General features: G+C 42.3%; 1 protein-coding gene across 3 annotated transcripts; it reads left to right on the forward strand.

Moving 5' to 3' along the window:
• Window positions 1–673: 673 nt before the first annotated feature.
• Window positions 674–12919, forward strand: anxa6 (annexin A6). Of its 3 annotated transcripts, none has more exons than XM_056383452.1 (26): window positions 706–891; window positions 1127–1310; window positions 2356–2411; window positions 4721–4805; window positions 5001–5095; window positions 5186–5299; window positions 5398–5488; window positions 5583–5662; window positions 5809–5865; window positions 6201–6294; window positions 6803–6898; window positions 7017–7075; window positions 7256–7378; window positions 7464–7522; window positions 7812–7890; window positions 8561–8642; window positions 8729–8823; window positions 9022–9135; window positions 9651–9741; window positions 9823–9902; window positions 10119–10172; window positions 10282–10375; window positions 10474–10569; window positions 10683–10741; window positions 10989–11126; window positions 12406–12919. In XM_056383452.1, exons 3-26 carry the CDS (start codon window positions 2409–2411, stop codon window positions 12463–12465), a joined length of 1998 nt encoding a protein of 665 aa, XP_056239427.1. In that variant the 5' UTR covers window positions 706–891; window positions 1127–1310; window positions 2356–2408; the 3' UTR covers window positions 12466–12919. The 3 variants fall into 3 exon arrangements, 2 of the variants coding, with proteins under 2 accessions (XP_056239427.1, XP_056239428.1); XM_056383453.1 differs by having other exon boundaries at window positions 711–891; window positions 10989–11111; XR_008828518.1 differs by lacking the exons at window positions 7812–7890; window positions 9022–9135; window positions 9651–9741; ... (5 more) ...; window positions 10989–11126; window positions 12406–12919 and having other exon boundaries at window positions 674–891; window positions 8729–8786.
• The last annotated feature ends 42 nt before the right edge of the window (window positions 12920–12961 follow it).

Below are 12961 nucleotides of genomic sequence, written 5' to 3' on the forward strand. Positions count from 1 at the left end.
TGGTCCCCTCTCACTCTGAGCACCGGTGGAGGGAAAGTTGAAGTCACACCGGGATAATATGATATGAAGACATAAGAATAAGGGAAAACAGGTCAGACAACCATATTTCCTTGATATTCTGGGTACAGCATGAACACTTCAGATAGAGGCATGCTTAAAAAAAAGTGTCATTCATGTTGTGAGTGGAGGTCAGGTGACGTGAGGGAAACACTGTAACCACAAAGCAAGGCGAAAGCTATGCCACCGGGGTGGCCTTCCAGTCAGGATGAAAGTCATGTGTCATGCCTCTGCTATGAAGTGTGAGCCTGGATCCTCTTCTTCCTCTCTCATCTCTCACTATCAGGGTCAAATTATTTCTAATAGCAAGCATGACGTTAATTTGTATCACCCTCTGTGTTTCCTGTCACAGCACCACAGGGAGTTTATGGGATACTTTGAGTGGTAGTTTCATTCATTTTGTATTTTGGGAATTTTGCCTTCTGTAGGCCACAATGCTGACATGGTCTTGCTCTCTCTCTCCCTCTCTCCCTCCCCCCTTTCCCCCTAACTATGCTGGTGTCTCTCCCCCATTTACTGGAATAGACGCCTGACAGGCCAGAAATAGAGCAAACTGACTCCCACATCAGTGCCAGCAACCTCCCCTCTGTTAAAATCACATTTGAAGTTTGTCTTATGACAAAGTTCACAGGCTAAATTCCAACTCTAGAGTGAAAGTGGACTTTCTCCAAGAATAAGGTGATGTTTAACTGCTGCTTCACGTCTTTAAGTTACCTTTAAATGTTTTTAAAAAGAGGTATATGCCTTGTCTATTTGTCTGTAGGATGAATACATGCTGGAAAGGAAGCTTCTGGTGGTCTGCGTCTTTCAGACGCTGCAGCAGTTGCAGAAAAGGTGTGCTTAAAAGTGTGCGTAATTCAAGCGCGCAGCCCCTGTCTGTTTGTCATGTTACCCGGTCACATAGGTTTTAAATAGTCATTTCTTTACCGTAAGACTTTGCCTAGCTGCATTCTCTCTCTCTCTCTCTCTCTCTCTCTCTCTCTCTCTCTCTCTCTCTCTCTCTCTCTCTCACACACACACAAACACACACACACACACACACACACACACACACACACACATACTGTAGAGAAGCTGCGCGAGGGAGCGCTGCAGTCGTTGCGTCACAGAGGACACGTAACGGGACGGCTTGAGTCTGACCGGAGGAGACAGACAGACAGACAGGCAGACAGACAGACTGACTGGGTTAGCGTGGACAGAGCAAAGACAGCAGGACCACTTTCACCCACACCGACACGTCCTGCACAGAGAAGGTAAGCAGTATTCTGCTCTTGTGATTCTTCCTTAGTCTGATCTCAGAGACGATATACTGCGTTAGAAACACACCGGAGAAGTTTGCTGATTCATTATTGAATGTGCCAATGAATTGCAGCAGCCAGCAATATACCCCTGATGTGATTAAATAAGTGAATGTGAGAAATAGGTAGATCAGTGTATGTAAAACTTGCTTTTTTTTGTCTCCGAGCAAAGCTTAAAGTTAAAGAAAAAATCTAAAGTTAGTTATCAGTCTGTAAAGCTTCTTCTACAGTGTGGGGTCCAGAAGAAGGGTGTGGCTCTGATTATATAGAGGCCCGGTCCCCCCAGACCTTGATTCTGACATCAAGTTAAACTGTGCATGCTATTTTTGGAGAGCTTCTCTTCTGTCTTAAACAAACAGTGCAGCATTTAAACCCAGCATGGATTTTTTTCTTCTCTTTTCTCTGTGGAAAACCTGAACAAAGTCTACATGTGTCAAACAAAATGTGTGCTTTCAAACTGATATTATCTGGATCTTATTGCATCCATGCATTGTAACTCTACAATCTGAAATTCTGAAATATAGTAAGTGAAAGTTAGCCGAACTCCTTTCTCCACAGTAGCTGTGCCTCCATATGCTCAACTTGTCTGAATGGATGCATTATAGGTTAGAGTGTCTCAGTATGGAAAATGTGACTCAACAGTTTTCCTGCCAGCTGGTTTAATGCAAATTCCACCACCAAGATTTCATTTTAGGTGATTATGAGGTCAAGTCTAATAGAAAATGGTCTCCCTGTTCAGGTTCTGGCCCTGTGCTGCTGTGCTCTTGCTCAGAATTACTGTGTGTAGTGATCAGTTTTAATCAGCTGTCAGGCCAGAGACTGAACAGACCACCTCATTAGATTTGCTCAGGAAAGGAGAGATCATCATCATCATCATCATCATCATCGTGTCTCTTTGCAACACATATCAGAGGGGAATAACACCTTCACTAGGGCACAGATGTTTTGCAATGCAGCTATCAGGTCCTACATCAGCATTTCTCTCTCACTCTCTCTCTAGGCCCGAAACTATTGATTCCTGCACAGTGTTGACACAGAAGACCAAATATAGAGATGGTAAGTAGACTGGACCTTTCTCATTTTGCGGTATGTGGAGTATATTATACTGCTGACCGGATCCTGTGTCTTTGGTACATTGATGGTTTAGTGTACCATTGAATGAGGTGTGGACAGAGTGAGGTCATTTTTCTGTCACCTGCCACCATGTGAGTCCTCCCCCATCATAAAGGCAGCAGTGTAGGGTGTCATTGCTACCTGTGGCTCCTGCACATCTGATAGACACACCTGACAGCATCTTTCCAAAGTCAATGGGAGAATCATTTAAACCTTGTGGCAGGTATCCAGCTTTATTATCCGAGCTGTAAGTCAGTGCCATGCCATTCTGGTACTTCCTGAGGTGAAACACAAACTTGCTCTTAATTATACTCTGCTAAGTCGTGGCCCCGGTAAGAGAAGAAATAAACAGCACCTAAGGAGTGGTAGAAATTTAGCTCATAATATTAAATCCATTTTAGTGTTTTTCCACATAAGACCAATCACAAGAAATGTCATTAGTTTAATGTAAAAGCCCGTTGCTAGGGGCTTGTATTTGTGGGTTTGTTGCTATGTGGGTGAAACTCTCCAGCTGTCGTGAAGAGTGATGGTCGCTGTAGTGAAGGCGAGGATCAGAGCATGTGCAGTGGCCCCTCAGCAGGGTGGAGAAAACATTTTGGCTGACTGCCTCAATGCAGCAGGAATCTCTACGGCAGCAGCTGCAGTTTGAGCTTCCAGTGTATAGGCCAAATGTTTTTAATTGCCACTGTGAATGAGTTTATTACACCGCAACTTGATAGGAGCAAAATGACACAGCTATGATTATATTCATAAGTGTGAGCTGTAACATCTTTATGCAGAGCTTCAGATTTCTTTACATGCCTGATGAAGACTGTTCGTATACTCTACATTGTATGTTAGGACCCCTGCAAAGGGAGGTGTGCCCTGTGTGCAACCTGACTCCATGTCACTGGTACACAACTGTACCGCCCTTACACACACACACACACACACACACACACACACACACACACACACACACACACACACACACACACACACACACACTCACACAGCAGCAGCAGGTTTTCCTCTGATCTGCTGAGGGTGGGACAGGTGCAAGTAGTGTCAGCTGTTGTAATGGCAAACTTGGCTTCACCTCCTGTCTCGGTGTCCTGCCACTTTTACTCAGTCCCCTACTCACACCCTGCAAGACGCCCTCCTGTGGGATATTCAGTAAAAACCTGTGATGCTGAAAAAGCAAAGTGTATTGGGAGTCCTAATCTTTTCACCTTTAGTCGAGAGGGTTCACATCCCACCTCTTTTTTTTAGCTCTATAAGCTGAAAAAGAAAAAGAAGGTGTTGCCAATGGTTGTTGTCCTAACGGTTGTTGAGGGAGCAAACACTGCAGATATGCTAGTGGCTCTGTGAAGCTATAGGCTGCTTAGGTACGGTGGAGCTTTGAACTAAATGCTGACATCAGTGTGCTAACATGCTCACAATGACAAAGCTAACATTACAGTGCACTAAGCACAAAGTGCACCTGAGGCTGATGGGAATCACAAAAATCATTAAGTTTGTAAGTATTTTGTTATTAGTAATAAATAAATATATTTTTAAATAAATTAAATTTTTGACCAGATGACAACTGTAGACGAAAAGTTGAGGAATCACCAAAGTCATTGCCATTCTTCTTGAATGGTACATGAATGTCTGTAGCAAACATTATTGCAATCCACAGAATCCACAGAGTCACTAAAGTTATTAGGCTTTATCCTCTGGGGACCATGAAGGTTTGTGCCAAATTTCATGGCAGTGCATTTAACAGTTTTGGATCTAGAGCCATGCTACCTTTTTAATCCCTTACCAAGAACTACAGTCTTATGCCTTTAAAAAGCAGTGTTGTTTCCCATGGCTGCACCTTCTTTTTTCTCTGTCACGATTGTTGTTGCTATGACTTTTAGACTTCCCTGAGCTGTGGCTGGTAACCTCACCCCAGTAACCGCAGCCCAGTTGGAGGCTGTTAACAACACTGTGACACATAGCCACAGTTTAGACTCACTCCCCCGAAAACATCCCAAACATAATTAGAAATCCTGCTTCAGATGCACTGGGGTATTCAGAGTCACCGCAGAGGCTCGGATAGAGAGATAATGCGACCATGTATTTTATAAATTCTTTATCTATAACTAACTTTAGAATTCAAAAGTTGCATTTCTATGTATCGCGTCAGTGCTCCAAACATCCTGGACATCACTGCACACTTTGTTCTTGTATCATCACACTTTCAAATGTCTCACCTCTGAAAAACATTTGAACTATTTTTCTTACAGGTGTTCAGAGGCACAATAACAGATGCTCCGGACTTTGATCCCACCGCTGATGCTGAGGCCCTTTACAATGCTATGAAAGGCATTGGTGAGTGAGAGCCTCACTCCTCCGTGATGTTTGGCCATGGAGGCGCAAAGGTCGTCTTTCAACTTATCCCCTCGTCGGCTGAATGGTCAAACAAAGAATGTCACCCGGCAGAAGTGACAATAATACAGTCGGGGATCAGATTCTGATATGTGCCTGAGATGGCAGTTGTTGAAAATGTTGCCTTGTGTTCCTCAGGTAGTGACAAAGATGCCATCTTGGACCTGGTCACCTCAAGAAGCAATGCACAGAGGCAGGAAGTCATTGCAGCGTACAAGTGCAGCTTTGGAAAGGTAAGAGAACAATAGAAACTCTATTTTCTGAGATGTCATGCCATATTGTAAGTTCCTACATTTTTAGACAGAAGTATTTTCTTTCACTAGGACCTGATTGATGATCTCAAGTATGAGCTGACAGGCAAATTTGAACGTCTCATCGTCAGTCTGATGAGAACTCCGGCCTACCATGATGCCAAAGAAATCCATGATGCAATTAAAGTAAGACATTTATCTCATAGTCAGATTCTTTCTCACACTCCAGTCTTGTCCAGTGAAGCAGAAGCTACTTTGTATTTCACTTCATGCTCTGTTTTAAGGGAGTTGGAACAAACGAGAGGTGCCTGATTGAAGTCCTTGCGTCTAGAAATAACACACAGATGCATGCGATGGTTGCAGCATACAAGGATGGTAAGGCCTGTTAAATAAGATGGCATTTTAAATAAGCAAATCACTTGATTAGCATCTGTCAAGATTTTATATTGATATCTGTGTCTGTCTTCAGCCTATGGCAGTGACATGGAGGAGGACGTAATCATGGACACTTCAGGTCACTTTAAGAAGATGCTGGTTGTTTTACTTCAGGTCAGCTCACTCAGATGTTGATGTGATCACCGGGGAAATATCCAGTCAGCCATTCTGTGACTGTCTTAGCCACTGCACCTTTAACCACTGACCCATCTGCAGCGTGTTGTTGTGGTCTGATGGTGACTGTGCTCTCATGGTTTCAGGGGACCAGAGATGAGTCAGGAGTGGTGGATGCAGACTTGGTGGAGCAGGATGCGCAAGTGAGGATTTGAAAATTTAATTACTTGTCTTTTTCGACTTAATACATCCTCCATTTAAAAAGTCACTGAATTTTTTAAAGTGTGCTGTAACTTTAGGTGAGAAAAGAATCATCCAGCGGAGCAGGGTGGTAATATTTTTATTTGAAAGTGACATAATGGTGACAGTTTAATGGTCTTGTTTCAATATACATCAATGTCATTCAATATTCAATTTATAATAAAAAACAAAAACACAGATGATATTAATTTGCAATGTAAGATTAGGTTACCAATTAAAGCCGATTTGCCCTGCTTACAATGGTTATGTCACCCTGTGTTTTCTCACCTCTGCGTAGGACCTGTATGCAGCAGGAGAGGAGCAGTGGGGAACCGACGAGGCCAAATTCATTATGATCCTGGGAAACCGCAGTGTAACCCACCTTCACATGGGTGAGCACAGCTGTCAGGGAAATTAACACAACAGTGAGGCATCCAACACGTTCACACTGTGACCTTATGTCTCTCAAGGGTTAATGGCAGAGTAAAAGTTGTTGTTAGTGTATAATGGGAGAATAATGAGTTGTGGTTAATTTCAACACAGTAACACTCCTCCACTACTGTGCCATACTGAGGGCCTGCTGTTCAGAGCTGAAGTTTAAATGTGTGTGTCACAGAGATAATGAGCATCACAGGAAAACATGCAATGTCCCTGACTGGATGGGAGCCTCTTTTAGGAGAAGGCAGGAAGAAAGATATCAGGGGAAGGAGGGAATTGTAACTTCTGATGAATCTGCTTCAGTACAGGCCAGCCAGTTTTTTTGTGAATGCAGTTCGCTCAAAGCTATGAGCACTTGGTATTACCTTTACATGACTGAAATGACAGTTCCCGCACACCAATCCATCATCCAACAGTAAGATACAAACATCATGTAATGTTGCCTTCCTGTCTGTCTGTTAGTTTTTGAGGCTTACGAGAAGATCGCAGAGACGACCATCGAGGACAGCATCAAGGGCGAGCTGTCTGGAGACTTTGAGAGGCTGATGTTGGCTGTTGGTGAGAGGCACTCGACACACAGCACACTACTGCAGTGAAAGCACCACTTTATGACTCAGGGTTGGGAAATGTCAAGCTGTTAATTAATGCAGGACTCTCTTCTGATATTGTATCACAGTCCAGTGCATCAGGAGCGTTCCCATGTTCTTTGCCAAGCGCCTTTACAAGTCAATGAAGGTAAACACACACTTATTAAAAATAGCCATTCAGTCTAGTTCCAACCTATTTGTAGACAGATATGCCACAGCAACACAGTCATTATAACACATTTGTCTTCTATATTTAAAATTGGTTTGGACTGCTTGTTGCGGCCACATTATACCTGCTTCTTCAACACCTCCTCTCCCTCATTTCCAGGGTCTCGGCACAGCTGACAACACCCTGATAAGGATCATGATTTCTCGCTCTGAAATCGACATGTTGGACATTCGAGAGTGTTTCCGCCTCATATACGAGAAATCACTTTATAACATGATTAAGGTTGGAAATGAGCTACGAAGATTTTCTCTTAGAATTAAATAATATTTGAGATTAACATAATTTTGTGTATGTTTAAACCTAACAGGACGACACATCAGGGGATTACAAGAGGACCCTGCTCAATCTGTGTGGAGGAGATGATGAGTAAGTTGAAGTATGGCTGCAGGCAACAGCAGTAACCACATGGGGGAGTCAAAGCACCACCTTCAGGAGTTATTGTTTCCTGGAATAACATGACGGCAAAATATGTTTATAGGAGAAGCTTGATGTCAAATGATAAATGAACGGTTTGGTGACGCTGATATCTAAAGACTGTTTCAAAGTAAAATAGAAATTAAAATAGATTCCTTTTCCTAGAAATGTACCCACCATATACAGCTTGAGGTTTTGGCTTTGCTGAGTGTGCTGTGTTGTGTCAAACTGATCATTACAGCTTAGCTGGAGAGTTCTTCCCTGAAGCTGCTCAGATAGCCTACAAGATGTGGGAATTAAGTTCCATGACCAAAGTCCAGGTTTGGGCCCCCATTTGCTCTCACTTTAGATGTGACATTGCATGTTTGGCTTGGCAGTGGCATGCATCTTAATTATCCGCTGGCCCTGCAATGATCTGCGTCTCGCGCTGCCGCGAACTTGTGCTGATAACACTGCCACAGAGAGTGCACACTGAAGGCTTTGTCCAATAGTGGATAGGATCAGAATGCTGTTCGCTGAAATACAAATAGTTTTTGTTATAATGTGCTCCCAAAGCCACTGTTTGCTTCGCTTCATCCCAGGAGCCAGTGAATGTCAAAAAGATCTAAACATTTTTGACAACAAAAGGCTTCTCACTAACGCTTTATATGACTGAGTTGTGTTTCAGCCTACCCACCTTTTCATTGTTGGTGGTGTCATGGCTTCTGACCTCAAGAAGGCACACTCCCCCTAAAATGTCAAGAGACTATTATCATAAACCCTAGTTTGCTGATTCAGAATTGTTATGATCTACAAACAACAATCAACAATAAACAGTTATGGGAAATTGTCCATTTTGCATGCTTTGCTTGTTAATCGCTTTAAGCTCACAGATCTGGTGTATGTAAGGCAAGGATAACCGAGTGTGTATCTGAAACGGCCTCAGTTTGTATGTGTGTATGTCTAATAGTGGATCTTATTCTTCTAATTTTGTCATTTCCACCACGTCAGCTAAGGCCAACAGTTCGCCCCGCACCCAATTTCGACCCTGCTGCTGATGCACAAGCACTGAGGAAAGCTATGAAGGGATTCGGTACGCAACCCTGAAAACTAAAGCACTGTTACTAGAATTTTACAAGGCGCATTTTACAACCGTTGTTGCATCTTTCTCGACCACAGGAACAGATGAAGACGCAATCATTGACATTGTTGCACAGAGAAGCAATGCCCAGAGGCAAGAGATCAGACAGGCCTTCAAATCCCTACTGGGAAGGGTGAGAGAGATGAATAATTGAAAATAAATCAAAGATTAATGAAGATGTAACATCTTACTTACTGCATCTTCATTTTTCGATGCACACGTACATCTGTTAAACTGAGAGACAATTTTAAAAAAATCTCATTGGTTATTTGCTTCAAAGTGTTTCCTGTGGTGAATTTGTAACAACTCGATATGTTTGATCTTCTCTCAGGATCTGATGAAAGACCTGAAGTCTGAACTGTCAAAGAACTTAGAGAGGCTGATCATCGGGCTCATGCTGACCCCTGCAGAGTTTGATGCCAAAATGATGAGGAAGGCAATGGAGGTACAACTGATCCAGCACATCTCACACAGAAAGTATTTGGGAGTCAAATAACTTTGCATTTTAGGTGTTTATAGCTCATCAAACACTGACTGGATTTCCTTATGTAGACAGCTGACTCATCCTTTACTCTGAACAGACAAGAACTGAGTGCAGAGGGATTTGGTAGTTTGCTTATTAGAAGGCATAGAGTCAAAATACAAATCAACACCTATTTGCTGTATTTCTAAGTCTTGAATGGCCTTAAGCATTGAAAGGGCCAATGTGCTGAACTGTGAATCAGTCCAGACACTTCCTCATTGATTCAAGGGCATAATATGATCAACACAGTATTAGGAAAGGTCTGTCATTAAAATTCTAACCGTGGATTTTGTCGGTATATGTGAGGAGGCACAGTTCACATGTGCTTTCCTCATAGCAGTGCGGTGCTTGTTTATGTGGTTGTTTTTTGTTGTTGTTGTTGTTGCCTTCATAAAACTGCTTTGTCTTTTTTTGCCTTTGAAAATGAATCTTAACAGGGAGCTGGGACAGATGAACACGCTCTGATCGAGATCCTGGTCACCAGGAGCAACGAGGAGATACACGCCATGAATGCCGCCTATCAGGCTGGTGAGTGTGACACCAAAAATGGCTTTAAGGTCACCTTCTTGTTTTAGAAAAAGCTTCTACATGCACCGTATCATTTCACAGGTTATAAAAAGTCTCTGGAGGAAGCCATTCAGTCAGACACATCAGGCCACTTCTGTCGCATCCTTGTTTCTCTTGTGCAGGTAATGTTTATCATCATGAGAACTCAGACTGTGTTTAATTTCCACACCCACTCAGTGGTTGCATAGAACAAAAAGGTCATCGTAATCACCTCCACAGCTTTCTTTCAGAATTAGTTACTGAAGAAAAAACAATCTATTCTCAGTGACCCACTACTATGACAACTGAAAGTTGTGAATTATTAATCATTTGCCTTTCACCTTCTCTATTCTGCTCAGGGTGCAAGAGAGGAAGGCCCTGCAGATGTGGAAAGAGCAAATGAAGATGCTCAGGTGATTTAGTGCATGAGATTTTTGTAAAAGTTTTGCCGTGTTCAAAAGGTGAAACAGAAGAATGGGTTTAAATGTTTGTTCCTCTTCTTACTCCCAAACTTTTTTTTAGGAACTAGCCGATGCATGCAATGCAGAGTCTGATGACATGGAGATGAAATTCATGAGTATTCTGTGCACCAGGAGCTTCCCTCATCTCCGGAGAGGTAAAGGTCAAAACAGATGGATCACAGTCATGCACTGATTGAACAAAAAGATATATATATATACATATAAAACTGATCATGCTCTTTTCTATTCACAGTATTCCAGGAGTTTGTCAGACGCTCCAATAAGGACATTGAACAAATTATTAAAAAAGAAATGTCGGGAGATGTGAAAAATGCTTTTTATGCAATAGGTAATGACCAACTTTGACATCAAACTTTCGCCCTGTGGTGTATCACAATTCATTCTGCTGACAGAATCTGTTCTGTGACTCCTCCTCATACTCTGCCTGCTCTCTCTTTGCAGTTCGCAGTGTAAAGAACCAGCCCTCTTACTTTGCAGACCGTTTGTACAAAGCCATGAAGGTATTGATTCATAGTGCTTTAAATAAGTTTATGCAATTGTATAATTATTATTGCAGGCCTATAACACATGACCAGGTCCTTGGATCCCAGATGAAGCAAGTGATAAAGCCATATTTGCTGATGCATGTAATATATTTAGGTTTTGTGTCTTATTCTGTGTACTCTTTTGGTATTACTGCTGCTGAGCACGCTCAGACACTTGCAGCTACTGTAACTGTCAAGAAATAACTGTCAAACTCTGCCGCAGGGCCTTGGCACAGACGACAGAGCGCTGATTCGCATCATGGTGTCCCGTAGCGAGATCGACCTTTTCAACGTTCGTAAAGAGTTCAAGGAAACACAAGACACCTCCCTCCATGAATTCATCCAGGTAGAAACTATGATTGTAAGTCTGAGCCTTTGTCAACTAACACACCTGCTTGGTTTGTGGTGTTCTCATCTCGTGTGTGTGTGTGTGTGTGTGTGTGTGTGTGTGTGTGTGTGTCTCTCTGTGGAGTTTTTGTCTCACTAAACTTGTCCTGCTCTGTAACTGTGTGTGAATGTGTTTTGCACATTCATCTCCTGCTGCTTCTGCTTCTGCTGCTGTTGTGGTGGACTTGTGGGGCACTCTAATCTATAGCTTCCTGCGGTGGACTATGGGTCTGTGACCACTACACAGCTGTTTAGGAATTTCCCGTGTATGGTTCAACTTCCTCTCTATATCCTGTGTGATTGGCTGACGGCCACAGAGACAGGAAGTACACAGAAACTGTTCTATAATAATTTACAAATGAAATCAGCAGGGTACCCTGGATTGGCTTTACCAGAAATATTATCAGATTATGCAACAGTAATGATTGCTGTATACTGTTTATTCTGAAGTGTGTATTCAGTGGACAATTACAGTCTTTTGTGCATTAGCGTACATCTCCTTAGCAAGACAGTACTTTTTAATAGCGTATTTTAAGGTTGTCAGTTTCAGTTGCAAAAGAGGCTCTGATTCAAGAAAATACAATTGAGAAATTGGCACTTTCATCCAATGTACAGAAAAGCTAGTGTCAATGAAACCGCAGATCAGGTGTCATCAGGTGACAAATAAACTTGTTTGCCTTCTTCCTTTATTTACCTTCAGACAGTATCTGTCTCTTTCTGGTCTGCATGATAATCTAACCAGCTGCTGTATGTAGTTTCATATTTACCGGACAGACATGAGAGTGGTATCGATCTTCTCGTCTACTGTAACTCTCAAGTAAACCTAATTCCTGAAATGAGGAACTATTTCTTTAAAAAGAGGCAATCTTATATAATTTTGATGATGATTATAAAGATAGAGGTCTCTGTCTGTGAGTCTCAGCTGATATGAAGGGTAATTCCACTCTAAAGTCATTTTTTGATGTTGATTTTGTGACTTTTGCAGACTTCTGTTTGTCCCCCTGACTCTCATTCATTCAACGGTAGCGAACCATGAACAGTGTTTTCCTGTTGTGTGAGTGAGAAGAGAGAGAAGTAAACCCTGCTGTTCACTTTAAGCTCTGTGATGACCAAATGTCAGCAGACATAAACACGATGAACACTGTATTTTCCATGAATTCAAGCTCCATCTGTGTGTGTGTGTGTGTGTGCGTGTGTGTGTGTGTGTGTGTGTGTGTGTGTGTGTGTGTGTTTTTTTTCTCATCATTGTTCAGGGTGACACCTCAGGAGACTACCGTAAAACTCTGTTGGTGCTTTGTGGAGGGGAAGATTAAACTTGTCACATCCCTGCAGCTTCGTTCACAGACTTCAGAGACAAACCACGAGACAAAGAGCGATTGCAGAGTGAAACTGGTGGTTAACGTCAGTCTCTATCATCATTGTTCCTAACTGCCGCCACTCCTCAGCCAAACCAAGTGACCTGTGACCTCCCAGCCTACCAAGCCAGTCTTCTGCTCTCACGTCTGATTGTTCTGCCCCGTCTGAACTGAATTCTTTTTTCTTTCTTGTTTTTTCTTTTTTTTACAGAGTCATATGTAACACTAAGATGTCCCCATTAGATTAGAAAGGAGCTTCATGTGTACAGCATATTTGAGACTAGCAAGTGCTCAATCAGTGCCTTTAGATTGTTGGCCGTCCAATTATTACTGTGATTTTACAGTATCAGATGTACCTGAATTAAATCAATTAAATAAAAAAGTGATGTCTTTTCTCTTTCTTTCACCATTTTGAATTAAAAACTACTCTGCTTGTTTACATTCAAACACACTG

The sequence above is a fragment of the Seriola aureovittata genome, chromosome 8 (genome assembly GCF_021018895.1).
Source record: "Seriola aureovittata isolate HTS-2021-v1 ecotype China chromosome 8, ASM2101889v1, whole genome shotgun sequence".
Classification (NCBI taxonomy): domain Eukaryota; kingdom Metazoa; phylum Chordata; class Actinopteri; order Carangiformes; family Carangidae; genus Seriola; species Seriola aureovittata.